The sequence below is a fragment of the Marmota flaviventris genome, chromosome 15 (assembly GCF_047511675.1).
Source record: "Marmota flaviventris isolate mMarFla1 chromosome 15, mMarFla1.hap1, whole genome shotgun sequence".
NCBI classification, from domain to species: Eukaryota; Metazoa; Chordata; class Mammalia; order Rodentia; family Sciuridae; genus Marmota; species Marmota flaviventris.
Window position 1 is genome coordinate 25,751,462 of NC_092512.1, and position 17,237 is coordinate 25,768,698.

General features: G+C 30.1%; 1 protein-coding gene across 3 annotated transcripts in view; it reads left to right on the forward strand.

The window, feature by feature from the left end:
• Csmd3 (CUB and Sushi multiple domains 3) overlaps positions 1-17,237 on the forward strand; it is a 1,133,871-nt gene that overhangs the window by 354,027 nt on the left and 762,607 nt on the right. For all 3 annotated transcript variants that reach the window (XM_027947308.2, XM_027947313.2, XM_027947317.2), the window contains exon 6: positions 2,707-2,819. In XM_027947308.2, the coding sequence (XP_027803109.2) occupies positions 2,707-2,819 (113 nt within the window). The remainder of the gene's footprint in view (positions 1-2,706; positions 2,820-17,237) is intronic.

A 17,237-nucleotide genomic window follows, 5' to 3' on the forward strand; every position in this document is an offset into this window, starting at 1 on the left:
TCTGTCCCTGGTGTGACTTATCTCTTTTCCTGGTATATTCACACTGTATATGTTACCTGCTTCTTAATTACTTAGTAGCCTTTTTGGCTATTATATAGGCTTTCATACTATTGCAGTGTTGTGATCAAGTGATTGTATTTTACTTAATAATGGTTTCAATGTGAAAGAGTAGTAATGCTGGCAATTCAGTAATTCAGATATGCTGAAGAGACACTGAAAAGTGTTTTCTTTAGGTGAAAAGGTTAAAAATACAATAAGAAGTTTTGAGAAGGAAAGAGAACTCATTCATATAATTTTTGTTTTTACATATATTGTTATAGAAATTTTGAGAGGCAACATTCATATAAACTTTGTTTTTACAGTGTATTTTTATAGTTGAATTTTATTATTCATTATTGTTGTTAGTCTCTTACAGAGTCAAATTTATAAAATAGTCTTCTTTATAAATATGTTTTATAGAAAAAAATCTATGTAGAGTTTGTAAGTATGTATCCTTATTTGTTCAGTGCGGTTCTTGGAATCCATCACCCACGGATACAAGAGGGACAGTTATTTTCTCTCATTTCCTCCTCTGTTTAACTGACACCATTTCTACATGTCATGCACATTCTGCCTTTTGCTTCTACAGCTCTACTTTTTTGAGTTTTTCCCATTTGGATTCCTAAAAGTGAATTCAAGATACAAACTTTAGTTGTATAATAGTTATCACTTGTCTTGGTGTACTTCATTGGTTAAAATATCTTAGGTGTCCTTGGAAAAGCTGGAAAGTTTATCCTTTTTTATGGAGTTGTTCATTTCATCTTCTTTCTCCTATCATTTTTCTTAATGTTAATTTTCATCTATTGGATCTTTTAAAGGGTCTATTTCCAAACTCTGTGCTTCAGTGTATTATCATCATCCATGTACTATAGTCTCATTACATTTAGAAATGTGTGTCGTCTAGCAAAATAACTTATATTTCCATAACTTACACATAAATTGGATATTCATGCTCATCTAATCAGGGAATTGATCTGAACCAAATTGTTAGTCAAAATTTGGTCTGAGCCATACCACTCTATAGAAAATATATTTGAATTAAATCCAAATATTTTTTCACAAAATTGCTGCTTGAACCAAGCAAACCAACAAACCCAGGAAAATATAGCCTAGATTTTTTTGTAAGGTAATAGAATAAAATATAAAACTTGAGTCTTAAAATTGTATACAGGTCTATTTTATGTCTTTATTTACTAAATTCAAACATGGAAACAATCAGGCAGCTGAACCAATAACAAGAGAAAATAGACAATTAGTAGGAAAGAGAAAATTTCTAACCAGGGATGGAAATGAGAAATGTACTTGATAGACCCCAACTTGTATAGGTTGGAATCAAACATTCTATATACAGCAGACACAAAGATGCGAAAGAAGTGAATTTATATTCAGTGAGCATGCACTAGAAATAGTGGCTAGCTTGTAAACATCCTAGGAAAGGTGAGTTTTCAGGGTTAAGGGTGATTGATGGGTGTTGGAAAAGGGTCTTTGCATCAACACACATATCCATCATCTCTTATTACATGTGCAGTTACATATTTTACATCCTATTCCTACCAGGTCCCTAGCATAACAGATTGCCAAGCACTGAAAGGAGAATTGTAACCCCTTCAAACCACCACACAGACACAATCACAAACTGACAAATCAGCCATTTTTCCTTCTGAAAAAGAAAGGTATGAGCTTAAAAGAATGGTGTAGACAAAGACTTTACTAGGAAGCCTTGATCTAAAAGTCCCCTGCAGTAGATGATAGTATTGCTTTTAAGAATCTTACCATGATTTATATCATGCATATAGAATTTAAATGGTTAGGTACACAGAGGAAATATATGAGGGAGATTTTTCTTTATTGAATGAAATCAGAAAAACTGCCTTGCTGGAAATCCTAAAAAGATTAAGAAGCAAAAATTACTCCCATTTTAATCATGACTAATATAAAGAGCATAAATTCAATAATTTTACTTAATTTGTTTTAAGAGATTATTAAATGACATCTTTGTGAAAAAATATGTCAAGACTAAATAAATATTCCAGACAAATGTTTTCTGACTATCCATTGGAGTAGGGTTCTAATAAATTATGGTAGTATAAAATATAAGGAAAGCTAGGTAATTGTGAAAATTTATGATACTATAAAATTTCACTTAAGTAATCCTTGTCTACAAAGAGCCATTATGAAATTTGAATCCAATATAAAATACTTATATATGTATATATGGATTATATGAAAAATATCTAACTCACTCTCAATATGGGATATCAATTTCTATGAAGAATTTCAGTTTTGTAACTATATTTTATCAATATGTTCATGAGGAACACATTGACCAGCACCATCAATTAAGCACCAATTATATTTATTATTATCAATGTAGTAAATGTATTATTGGTGCAATAAATATGAGTGAATAAAAAATCATATGTGGTTGAAATTTTACAGTTTACTTTGTTAACATTCAAAACCTAATTGGAACACCGAATTTGAAACTGTGCTATTCTATGATTAATTTTACAATGCATAAATAAATTTCACTTATTCTTAAAAGTTGACAACACAAAGTCGTAATTTTTGTATAGGTTGATACTTTTTTTGGTCCCAATTCAGTGAAAATTTTTTTACTGCTGAAAAGCTTTTTAAATTTTTATGTTCTTGTCTTTCATAATTCAGGTTATCTGGAATGAATATACCACCACCAATTATCAGCAACAAAAACTGGCTCAGACTGCATTTCGTTACAGACAGCAATCACCGATATCGTGGATTTAGTGCTCCATATCAAGGTACATTTAATAACTACCTTTTCCTCTCTTGATGTGTAAAATTATTTTAGTATGCACAACTGCATTTTCTGATGGAAAAAAAGATATCAATATAAATTTAGCATTTATAGATGGTAATTTGAATAGGCAAATGTCATTCTCTTGCTGAGGAAATAATGTGATCATAACTAAATTGCAATATTAAAGTTAGCTGATTTTTACAGCACAATATCTAGATTAAAGAATCAGATGACTCAAAAAAGATAATATGTAACAGATATAATATTCTGATGTAATATGGTGTTTAAGGGATTTGGGATGCTACTAGAAACTGGACCACAAATAATTGTCTGCAATTGTAACAGGCTCTTCATCACTTGAAATCCATTTCTATACACAATGTGCTTATTATTGTTAGTTTAATGAACCTTGCTAGGAATCTTATTTACCAATTTTATTAACAGGTACAATTTTGGATAAGTAGAATATAATATTTTGTGTATTAACTTTGAGAAAAATCATTGAAACAAGATTATTATGAAAATAGAGTAGAAATGAAAAAGTAACTTTTACATTGTTCAGTTTTATTATGTGGATTTAGTGTACTTTATCCTAAGATTGTTTATGTTAATAATTTATTTCATTCCAGTAGTATATCAGCAATTGTTCAGGTAATAGTGAGTATTACCATAGTTATATTTGTTCATTTATCAGTTTTTTTTTGTTTTGTTTAAAAAACACTTTCCTCTTTAGTAGTCTGTGGTCTTTAGCACTTTGCAAATTTAATATGGTGACTTTAGGAAGTTTATAACTAGTAAATAAAACAACATTAGACCATCATTTACTAGACTACATATTTTAGCAATTAATTTATATTTTGAAGATCAGTAATTTCTCTGCAGCTGTTTGATCATATTTTTATAATAACAGCAACGGATTAATGTGAATTCTAATTTGACTTTTATAAAACTACCTTGTAATAAAAATACTTAGGACATTAACTTAAAATAAAAATTTTAGGCAAAATCCACCTCAGAAAACCTACAATAATTTGTTTCTAAAGCATTTTAATAGAATGGAAAATGAATGCAAATAACCTTTAAAGTTCTGTGATTTATTAACATTTTTCATTATGTCAGTAAGTCATAAAATATTATATTTTAAAACTTTAAATATATTTATAGAAAGATCTATTTTCATATATATTATTAAAAATAACAATCCAAATATGGTAATTTGAATCTGACCAAATTAAAACAGTGTCACTTTTACATTTGCAAAAATATTTTATCCAGGTTCCAGTTTTAATTTCTTAAGTCTTTGTGCACTTCAGAAATCAGAGGATATTGATTGAAAAGAAATATTATTGCAAAGCTTCTTTTTCTCTAGATTGACTCCTTTCCTTGTGGAATTTTCAACCACATGAGTTTATAGCTCTGATTCCTCTCTGCAATGAGGTAAAGCAGATGGCACAGCAGGAATTCAAAAGACTATCCCCTTTGATTCATGTTGTGATCTTTCCTATTAGATTCATGGAATCTTTCAGTTGAATATCTTTTACTTTTTCTGAGTGCAAATAAGGTAGCAATCATTTTACACTTAAATATAAAAGTTGGAGAAAAATAGATTTATCTCAAACATTAAATAGCACTCAATTTATGCAATATAATTTCATGGAACTTATTTTCAGATAAATAACAACAACAGCACAAAACTGCCACTAGATTTGTGTATTTAATTATTATTTTTAATATTCCACTCATTGGTTTTAAGTTGACATTTATAGAATTTTCAAAACTCAGTTTTATTTTCCAGCATGGTCTGTTTGGTTTTAGCACTGAAAATCACATAATCATTGAATTTACAACAACAACAACAACAAAAAAAAAAAAAACAATAGAAAGAAAGTGTTTTATGGGGTATGGTTTACTCCTATTTTCAGCAGAAAAAGAGGCTTAAAATAAGGTAGGTTTTAGTGTAAACTTTATCCACAGAACACAGAGGAAATAAAATGGGCTAAGAAAATGGAAACTATGATTTTATAAGATGTAGGGAAAGTTTTATTACCTAAAAGTGTGCCTTTGCATTGTATCCTTTTAAAACTTTCCTGATCAGGTTTAATTTTTCTAGTTGTATTATATCCAAATAATATTTTACCTAGACAGCACAAATTCTTGGAGAAGTAATTTTTGAAATCAGAATCAAATTTAAAAAATTGTTTTAAAAAACACTGATAAAACTGATTTAAATGTCTGCAAAACTCATAATTCTGTTATGCAAAAAAATAGGTACCCTAGCATGAAAGGGTAATCTTGCTTTTTACATTGTTCCATAGCACTATTTCGTTTCAGTGGTATCTTAATTAAGATCAATGTAAATGGAACATTTTGTGGAAGATATTATATAAAAGTCAAAATCAAGTGTACACAGCTCGGCTTCTTAATAACTCAAATACTGAGTTACTATCAGTAATTATCATTGATTTAACTATAATTTTGAATTCATTTAATGTTTTAATGGAGCTCCTGATTTCCTAACACTGATTATTTTCTTTATAACATTTTATTTCATCTGTGTCCTTTACTAAATACCGTGAAAATTAACTGCAAACTACTAAAGGGTTCAATGAATACGATTAGCTATTTTTTATAGTTTGTTCCATAATTGATGGAAAGGCATATAGCTATATACCAATGTCCTTTTTCAAACAGAACCACCTTTAAGTTGTATTATAAACTAGGTTCTTGATTGGCTTGAATATTGTCCTTTTAAATATGCTTAAGTAGAAAATGAGACTACAATGCCAATAAGTATAGTTCTATTCCCATTCAAAAATACTAAGACAAGTTGTGATTTAAGTACAATGTTTTTTGACATATAAAAGTTTTGCTCACTGAGGTTTTACATTGAGTATGTCTACTCCAATAGAACATAAATAAAAGCATCTCTTTTTTCTCCTTAGTTTATTTATACTGAAAATATGTTGTTTGAAAACTTTTTTTTTTTATCATCTCCTTTTTGATTTTAAATTTTCCTCTTTGGTTCGCAGTTCCTTTCCAAAGATAATCATTTCCATGTTATTGTACTATATGTGTCATTGTTTTTTTATACTGTTGCCATATTCAAATTACACCAATATTTTTTTCTAACGAGAATCTGAATTGTTCTACTTTTCACATAAATATTAAAACTTGTCTGAAACTGTGGTGTTTGGAATTATTATTACCTATTTTTAAAAGGATTAATATTGTTGTCACTTGATCTTTGTATAAGCCTAAAATCTAGTTTTTTTCGTTTCCCATGCATACACAATCATATTTTCCTATTTTCTGTATTGAAAAGGGATTTTTACATGACACTCAATTGTTCAGTATATAAAACATTGCCTCTTGGAGATGTTTATAGAAAAGAATTCTTTTCTAATACATAAGGCTTCATTATTTAAGTATCAAGTATTATTACAATGTTTTAATTTTAATTTATGAATAATACACACTTTGCTTTTTTAATGTGCAATTGTGGAAGCTGAAGCTATAGGATTCATATAATTTTCTTGGGCTTGTAAGTTTAGGAACTGTAACATTTCATCAATTACAAATATTTAAATATGTGAGTTTCTTGGTATTCTAGATTAATCCTTCTACTAGGTTCTATAGGTTTTATCACATTTTTATTTATCTCTTTTCTTCCATAATATTGTTGTGCATAATGCTTCTTGTATAAGTAAATATTTTCTAGGTTCTTAACCAAGATATATTAATAGTAATACACAATATCTTAAATTTATGTAAGCAAATATTTTGTAGATTCTCAAATAGATTATTTCATTTAGGAATCAATTGGGCATTTCTTTTGATGTTTGTTAGAAAACACATTTAATGAACTGAATTTTTAAACCATATTCAAAATCACCTCCTGTAAACCTCATGTATATAGAGGCAGGCTTTTTACATTTTAGATGTCTGTCTTTTAGTTGAAAAACAAATAACTTGGGAATGGTTACCCCATTTTTTAATATTTGGGAGGTTTTTGACATAAATGTGTGTATACAGTTACTAAACAAAGACAATAAAATTATTGGGGATGCAGCATATGATCTTAGGGAAAGAATAGGATTTGTGTGGTTAGAAGATTAGAGTAGAATCATGACATTATTATTTGCTATTTGAGTTCTCTGAGTCTTGGATTTTTCATGCATAAAAATAATCACAATAGCCAGACAAATTATTGCTCAATTCCGAAGGTATTAAGACTTCTTACAGTAAAAATAAGACATGCAGTAAATAAAGATGCTTCAGTTGCAAGAGATCATCAACCATATGGGATGGGTGAGAAACTATACATGCTAGCCATGAGGAACAAGTACTTTAAATATTGTGATCAAACAAAATATTTGAATCCAGGAGCCAAACAAAATATTTGAATCCAGGAAAAATGTTAGATTTTCTCACTAACACAATGAGGAATCCCATGTTTCTCAAAGGAAAAGCACTTTTGCTTGGAATCAAGTTTAAAACAGAATATTTTGTGAATAAAACTGAGAAACAGTTTCCTTTCTATAACATAGTTTGATATCATAAATCTAGTTCAAGCTTAATAAAACAGCATAGCATCAAAGCAAATTTCTATAAAGGTGATAGTATTTTAATCTTTGCTGTCTCTTGACGTTTAGCTATATTTTTTCTAACTTTGTTTAAATGTAAGTTTTTCTTATGTCTTCACATATTCATTACTAAAAAATATAGGAAGTGATATATCCCACCATGCTAATTATGAATCCCCTCCTCTAATCTGATAACTCTCAACGAGTCAGATTTATGATTCCAGGATTCTTTGGAGGAAGTGTGACATGAAAAAAGAAGACCTTTTGGTCTCTGGACACTTTACTTGTACTGTACTGACATGGGAATGTTGGACATGGATGAATAACTTCCTTTCCTGTTAAATAGAGTAGATGGAGCTTTGTTAGTATAATTCAATAAGTAATTGATGAATATTAATTTTATCTTTAAATAATTATATGGTATGGGAAGATTCATAAAGAATATATTTGAATTCTTTTCTCAAAATATCATTTTTTTCATATATGGGCCATCTTCATTCTTTTAATCTTATGGAATAATGTATTTATTTGTACTTCCTGAGTTTTGAGAGAATAGGAATCTAAGTTTCATTGGTATATAGAGTTTGAGAATAATTTCTAATCTGTACCATGTTTTCTTTGTTTTTATTTTGATATTATTACCACCTTTATTTCTTTAAGTTCCCTTCCATTCTAAATAATTACTCTCACTGGGAAATTCATTTTTAAAATTTTATGTAGAGTAAAAAAAAATTACTTCTCTCATTGGGCTTGCCTGGTATATAAGATTCATTTTTTAATTAGTACTGTGCCTAAAAAAACAGCAGAGATAATCAGAATATCTTAATAGTCAAAATGGTCTATCTATATAATCCTCTGCCTTTCTAAAGTAACTATTAAAAACTCTCTGACACCATTCTTCTGTGATATAAACATTTCACAGTCATAACAATATAAAACATAATGCCTTATATCATATCAATAAATAATGAATTAGAGTTAAATTTGTTTAACAAATATGTATGTGTATATATATATACACACTTATATTTATATATGTATGCATTGTTTTATTTCTGTTTTATGACATCCATTGATTTAATTTAAAATAAAGCCAGTAATCCTGGAAATTTTCTAAATGTAAAGAGGTAATTTTAGTTATATAGCAATATTGAAACTGAAAATTTCAACTACATACTTAATTAAATACTAACTTTTGTAAGAATTCTAATCATTAAAATCTTGCTACATATCTCCCACCCTTAATTTTGTTTCATAAATTGTGGATATATATAATGGTAAACTGGCTAGTTATTTCCCTTCAAATTTCTCTTAAGTAGAATTTCCTTTATGAAATGAATATTAATGAGCTGAGAAAAGTTTTGTGTATCAGAAACATATTATTAGCATTTATTTTTGCTCAACTCTAAACAAATATAACAATTTCCCATATCATATATCATCTTGCTAAACATTTTAACAATTAATTAAAATTTAAGTCATGTGGTTATGTTTAAAGTAGAAATATAATTTTAAAATATAAACTGAAGTTCCATAAATTAAATATAATGTTATTAATACTATTGATTGTTGTTTATGTTGCCTAATTGTTTTAGAATCCTCTTTCATAATAGTATGAATTAACAATATATATTCACTTTGAGAATGGTGGACATTACTTGTGAAAAAAGTGTTGTCTTAAATCAGATACTAATAAAGAGGATTACCTAAAATTGGATGATGATAGATTCTGGTGTAAACTATATCAGGGAGTGCAAAGATAAAATGAATGTACTTAAAATAGTCATAAAATTCAGCATTATAAAGGTTTGATAAAGATTTTTGTTTAAACTTTGTGTTGTTTTCTAAGGAATTAATTCAATCTCTATAGCATTCATTTAAGGGTGACTTTCTTGTTTTAAGAAAACAACAAATATTTAATGATTATTAGGTTTATTGTGTTCTTTTAAAGTAAATATTATATATATACAAATATATATGTTATTTATTTATTGTTTTATCTATCTATCTATCTATCTATTTATTTTGGAGTGCGGGGGATTAAACCCAGAGCCTCTTGCATGCTAGGCAAGCATTCTACCACTGAGATACATCCCCAGCCCAATGCTTTTTATTGATATTCCTAAAAAATTAAAAACAATTTTTATTAACTTGTTGCAGTCTCACACATTTTGTGAGAATCCAGAAATAGTTTAGTAAAATGATTGCAATTTATATTACCATAGTAAAATATACCAATTACTATCTTTTATGAATGAGATAAAGTAATCTTATCAATATCAAATTGTCATATATATGTGTGTGTGCATATATGTATATGTGTATATATATATATATGTATGCACACACATTATATATATATATGTATATATATGTATATATACATATATACACACACACATTCATATGTGTCTGTGTTTTCTGAAATGTATAAATATATAGTAGGTCCAAATATAGTACTGGATATCTATAAATCTAAAAAAACTATAGATATATAATTCCATGTAAATTTTTTATTAGGCTTATATATTCCTGCTAACGATAGCATAAATTTAACACTTACCACTCTTTTCTAGGATAAGAGTCTTTTTATTTGTATTGAGATTTAGCCATGTATAGTTTTCTGGTTTATATGTCCTCCTCATTCCTTTTTCAAGAAAACTTCTGAATATGTGTTAGACTGTGAGTTTTAATAATGATAGATATAACCAAGTTTTCCATGTGTAAACCATCATTTTCACTTATGAATATTAGCTGGCTTCACTAGAGGTATTGCTTCTTAGTAGCTGAGGATCCTGTATGCATCCATTGTTGGTGTGCACAATTACTTTGTGGCCCATTCTCTTAGCATGTTCAGTTATTTACCTTTGACTCCATAATACCATTTGGTGGATTTTCCATCTAATCTTCAGCTGAAGCTCTTTAAACCACATTTTCTACCATAAATTATTATTTTTTTTGGCAGGGTTACAAGGTATTGAACTCAGGGGTACTCAACCATGGAGCAAAATCCCCAGTCCTAGTTTGTATTTTATTTAGATACAGGGTCTCACTGAGTTGCTTAGTGCTGGGATTACAGGAATGTGCCACCACACCCAGATATAAATTACCTTTACCACTGTAACCCCAGAGCAGAGGCCTGCTACTCTGTTAACTCACTTCACCCATATGCCATCCAGGATTCATTCCTTGATGAGGAATGAATTCTCATCTAGGTGAACGAACATATATTACTCTTGACATGCTGCTTTTCTCTGCTGAATGTGGGTATGTCTTTAGGTGGCTTACTTTTCTTTTCCATGAGTCAATGCCATAAGATCTAGAAGAAATATATCTAACAGAGTTTAAGATATTGATAGAGGTATTGGTGCCCTCTTTCAATAATCCCTGTCCTCCATAGAGTTTTTGCAGAAAGGTGCAACTTAGACTTCTTGTTGTTCATTTTAGTTATATATGACAGTTGGGTGTATTTTGACATATTAAACATACATGGAGTACAACTTCCCATTTTTCTGGTTGTACATAAATACATTGGTTGTGTATTCACATATGAATACAGGAAAATAATGTCCAGTTTATTGCACTATCTTTCATATTCCCATTCCCCTTCCCTTTACTTCATTCCCCTTTGTCTAATCCAAAGTACTCCTTATTGTGAGTTAGCATCCACACATCAGAAAGAACATTTGGACTTTGTTTTTTTCGGGATTGGCTTACCACTTAGCATGCTAGTCTCCAGTTCTATCCATTCACTCGCAAATGTCATAACTTCATTTCTCTTTATGGCTGAATAATATTCCATTGTGTGTGTATATACCACATTTTCTTTATTATTTCATCTTTTGAAGGGCACCGAGGCTGGTTCTACAGCTTAGCTACTGTGAATTGAGCTGCCATGAATATTGATATGGCAGTGTCCATATAGTATGCTGATTTTAAGTCCTTTGGGTATACACTGATGAATGAGATAACTAGGTTAAATGGAGGCTCTGTTCTAAGTTTTCTGAGAGAAATTTTCATACTTCTTTTCAAAGTGGTTGCACCAATTTGCAGTCCCACTAGCAATGTATGAGTGTACCTTTTTCCCCACATCTTCACCAACATTTATTGTAACTTGTATTATTTATAATTGCCATTCTGACTGGAATGAGGTGAAATCTCAATGTAGTTTTATTTTTTTCTCTTTTTAAATTGATTTAAAAAAAAACAAATGACAGCAGAATTCATTATAATTCTTCTTACGCATATACAGCACAATTTTTCATAATGAAAATTATCCCCATTAAAACATATCAAACTTTTAACAAATGTTTTACAAATTAACTCTGACATAACTGGGGGCTACATTCATTGCTATGATATGAATGCTGGTGAAATAATTATTAAGAATGTCTGCTATTATACACTTATTCAATCTTTTCTTAGTTCAGGAAGTACTGACTGTGGATGGAAAACCCAAGAAGGAATCTGTAGTTAATAAAACAGCTTGAGGTGAAGAAAGTAAAAAATCTTAATGGGAAAGGTAATGATTTCATAATACCCAGTGCACTTTTGTTGAAAACATTCAAATTAAAACATCATATTATTTATATAACAAGAAGGTAACCTTGTTGCATTGGATTATGTCCTCCCTTGTTATAGAAAATACAACAATAGTCTTTAAATATTCTGTAACTGACATGGACTTTCCTATTTGCTGGTCACACATTTATTTTTTCTGGTTTATCAGTGTAACAAAAAAGTCAGCACTCTTTTTCAAAATAAGTGTTTAAGTAATATATGGCAATAGAATCTTCAATTATATTAAGAGAGAGGGGTGGATGAGATTCTCAGGTTTAAATTTTCCTTCACACAAGTAGTGTTCTAGAAAGAGTGATGAATTAGAAGCTAGTAAATCATGGTACAGACTCCACTGTGTGAACTGAAATGAATTCCTTAATATATCAGGCTATGGGTTCTTTCCAGGTCTGTATAGTTCTTTAACTTAAAACCCATTCTCTGCAATGAAGTTGCTCTCATGATTGCCTTGGTTTGCTGTGAAAGGTCTTCAGTGATCATTGCTATAAAGGTCCTTGTCTTTCTTTATCTTCTAATTTATTGATGCCTGGTCCTATACCTCTTAGCACAGCACTAACCAAAAAATAAATAACAATAATAATATGACACATTCATCTATAAAATTTTAAATTCTCCAGTGGCAATGTAAGATAGTAAAAGAAACAAGCATAATTTATTTTAATTGTATTTAACCAGTATGTCAGAAAATTAACATTTAATCACAATTAATTAAAATATTACTGACATATGGTACATTCTTTTTTATTAAATCTTTAAAGTTTTGTTGGTATTTTATATTCACAGCACATCATTTTGGACATAAAATTTTCTTTGGAAATAGTTGATTTGCTTAAAAGACTAGAAGAATCTTTAACTATTTTTTTAAAAAAATATTTTAATTCGTTAGTGTTTTAATTAGCTTTTATATAGCTATGACCAAAATACCCAACAAAACAACTTAGAGAAGGGAAAGTTTATTTGTGGGTAAGAGTTTCAAAGGTTTCAGTCCATAGGTAACTGACTCCATTGCTAAAGGTTCAAGTGAGGCAGATATCATGAGGAAAGGACCCAGTTGTGGAAATCTGGTCAACTCATGGCCTGGGTGGAAGGAGAGAAGGAGAGAGTGGATCATCTTCCTAGGCACCACACCAGTGACCCAGTTCCTCCAGCCCTGGCCCTCTTGCCTACAGTCCCACTAGTCAGTCCATTCAAATGAGGACGGACTGATTAGATCACAGCTCTCAAACTCTAATCATTTAACCTCCGAATATTCCTACATTAACACAGGAGCTCTGGGGAATACCTCACATCCAAACCATAAGAGTAAGCATTGAAATAAATTTGTGGAAAAAATTATTAGATAATATAGAGTGGCCTGCTAACTAAAAGAATTTATTTTACTATAGAGATAATTTGGTATTTTTTGAAAGATATAAAATATGCTTTTTAATTCAGGAGGTTGAGTAAATAAAGCATTAAGGGAATAAATCTTCTATACTGATGATTTCTACAGTTATTATTAAATTGTTATTTTAAATGAAAAACAAATGCAAATACAGAAATGTGAAACAAAGCAGTGGTTATCAAAAGGCAGTCAAACAAACTCACTCAGTGCAGTCACTTTACCTCTGACTCTATCTGCATTAATGAAAGACCTTTTGGGGGATACCTCATATCTAAGCATAACCATAAGCAATTATTATTTACTTAGATATGACTCTGATTCTTGGTGTCTTCATAAAATAGTTAAATAAGCAAGCACATTTAATGTTGTATCAATATGTAGTACAGTTAAGAATGCATGTTATCAGCATCTTTACTGCAATACATCTATACATGATACAGCAGTTGAAATGTAGTCTAGTAAAACAATAATGTTATACTTAATGAAAAAACATTTTGTTTTTTTAATTAAAATTAAATTAATTGAACTTAAAAATTGAGCTACTTTTCAAATACTCAAAAGCCATAATTGGCTAGTAGATATTATATTGGACTGTGTAGTGCTGAACACAAAATGTGCAGATCTCTTATCGACAGCTAAGCTAGAGATACCAAATATATGGAAGCAGAAAACTAGTTCAAAATTTACAACAAATACATTGAAAAAATGTGATAAAGTCATTTTTGTAATTTCTCAGCTTTTAATTGTTATTATTCACTGTCATTAAGATTTATTGTGTATGATTATTGCATTTCATTGTCTGCCACATTCCAAAATTTTAGAAGTCTAGTTAATTTAAAAGAAGTATTTGATGAGTAATATTCCATTGTGTATATATGCCACATTTTTTTAATTCATTCATCTACTGAAGGGCATCTAGGTTGGCTCCACAATTTAGCTATTGTGAATTGTGCTGCTATAAACATTGATGTGGCTATGTCCCTATAGTATGCGGTTTTTAAGTCTTTTGGATATAGTCCAAGGAGAGGGATAGCTGGGTCAAATGGTGGTTCCATTCCCAAATTTCCAAGGAATCTCCATATTGCTTTCCATATTGGCTGTACCAATTTGCAGTCCCACCAGCAATGTATGAGTGTACCTTTTCCCCCACATCCTTGCCAACACTTATTGTTATTTGTCTTCATAAAAGCTGCCATTCTGACTGGAGTAAGATGATATCTTAAAGTAGTTTTGATTTTCATTTCTGTATTTGCTAGAGATGATGGAATCTTTTTATATATTTGTTGATTGATTGTATATCCTCTTCTGAGAAGTGTCTGTTCAGGTCCTTGACCCATTTATTGATTAGGTTATTTATTTATTTATTTATTTATTTTGGTGCTTAGCTTTTTGAGTTCTTTATATATCCTAGAGATTAGTGCTGTATCTGATGTGTGAGGGGAAAAAATTTGCCCCCAAGATGTGGGCTCTGTGTTCATCTCACAGATTGTTTCTTTTGCTGAGTAGAAACTTTTTAGTTTGAGTCCATTTCATTTATTGATTCTTGGTTTTAATTCTTGCACTATAGGAGTCTTATTAAGGAAGTTGGGGTCTAATCCCACATGATGAAGATTAAGGCCTACTTTTTCTTCTATTAGATGCAGAGTCTTTGGTTTAATTCCTAGGTCCTTGGTTCATTTTGAGTTATGTTTTGTGCAAGGTGATAGATAGAGGTTTAATTTCATTTTGTTGCATATGGATTTCCAGTTTTCCCAGCACCATTTGTTGAAGATGCTACCTTTTCTCCAGTGTATGTTTTTGGCACCTTAAGATAATTGTAATTTTGTGGATTAGTCTCTGTGTCCTCTATTCTGTACCACATTGGTCTACCAGTCTGTTTTGGTGTCAATACCATGGTGTTTTTGTTACTATTGCTCTGTAGTACACTTTAAGGTCTAGTATAGCAATGCCACCTGGTCCACTCATCCTGCTAAGGATTGCTTTAGCTATTCTGGGTATTGCTTTAGCTATTTTCCAGATGAATTCATAATTGCTTTTTCTATTTCTATGAGGAATGCCATTGGGATTTTTGAAGGGAATTGCATTAAATCAGTACAGTGCTTTTGGTAGTATGGTCATTTTGATAATATTAATTCTGCCTATCCAAGAGCAAGGTAGATCTTTCCATCTTCTAGGGTTTTCTTTGACTTCTTTCTTTAGGGTTCTGTAGTTTTCTTTCATGAGCTAGAAATACTGATGTATTATCTCTTACAATTTATCAGAATGAATATACCTCTTTGACTTCAAGTTCCTCTCTAGCCTGAAGCTCACTGAATGTTTGTAAGCCAGCTGAGGTATAGTAAACAAATGCACATGCCTGCAGTACATGCATGCACACACACACAGACTCCCTCGTGGTTGTATAAGATATATCTAAAATTATTGGATATTTTAACTGAAACATGTTTGTCAAAATCTTTGTCAAAAAATCTAAGTGATAATCATATGAAAAACCTGTATTGATTTGATTGCAGTGAGTGGCTTAAAAATTGAACTGCTACACATTTATATTTCCCACAAAATTTGAAGTGAAATTGATATTTCTCTTCCTTTGCCTATATATGTCTCTCCCAGAACACACATGGTCACTTTTAAAATCACCTTTTTTCTCATAGACTTTATTAAAATTTATACTTTGAACTTAATTTTGATGTATTTATTTACTTTTCCTGGCAGATAAAATTGTATTTATTACATACATCACTGTTTTGAAGTATACGTATACACTGTATAATGTTAAATCTAGCTAATGTGTATTTTATCTTATATATTTATTTTTGTGGTGATACCACATGTCTACTCTTTTTAGCATTTTTCAAGAATACAGTGTATCCTAATGAACTACAGTTACCATACTGTACAATAGACCTCCTGAATTTATTCCTCCTATAAAAATGTGATTTTCTATCCTTGACCAACCTCTCCCCAGCCCCTAGCAACTACCAGGAGCTCTCTACCAGATTCCACTTATGAATGAGATCATGCAGTACTTTTTTCCCGTGACTCATTTATTTAACTTTAAATAATGACCTCTAGGTTCATCCATGTTTTCACAAAAGACATGATTTCCTTCTTTTTTTATTGCTAAATAAGATTCCATTGTTTATATGTACCATAATTTTTAATCAAAGAGATAACTGCAGTCCCATATTTATTGCAGCACCATTCATAGTAGCCAAAGTATGGCATCAAACTGTGTCTATCAATAGATCTTGAACGTATAGTGAAATAAGACATGTACAGAAATAAAATTGCCATAAGATCTCACTTATATTTTATGATCTCACTGAGACATAAAATAGTAAAAGTCATAGAAATAAAGAGTTGTATAGTGGTTACAATGGGCTGGAGTGGGTTGGAATTTAGGGAGCTGTTGGTTAAATACACAAAATTTCAACTAGGAACAAAAATTTTAAGAGATTCATGATATAAGATAGTGGCTATAGTTAATATTAATATCTGTTCTTGTAAATTGCTCAGAGAGTAGATTTAAGTGTTTAACCACATACAATAAAAAATTTGTGAGTTAATTCATATACTAAGAAGCTTGGTGTAGCCATTTCACAATATATGTATAATTCAAAACATCATGTTGTACATGATAAATATATTAAAAATAATTTGAAAAAAAACTCCCAAATCTCTTTTCTCATAACAGACTTCATGAAATTTCATCCTCTGAACCTCATTGGAAGAGTAACCTAATCTTCATTGAGACAGAAAAGCAATCTAAACTGTCTTGTCCTTCAAAGAGACAGAATATAATTTCTCAATATATCATCCTAGCTGAAAATAGTAAATACAACTGCAAATATACCCATTTTAGCCAGATATT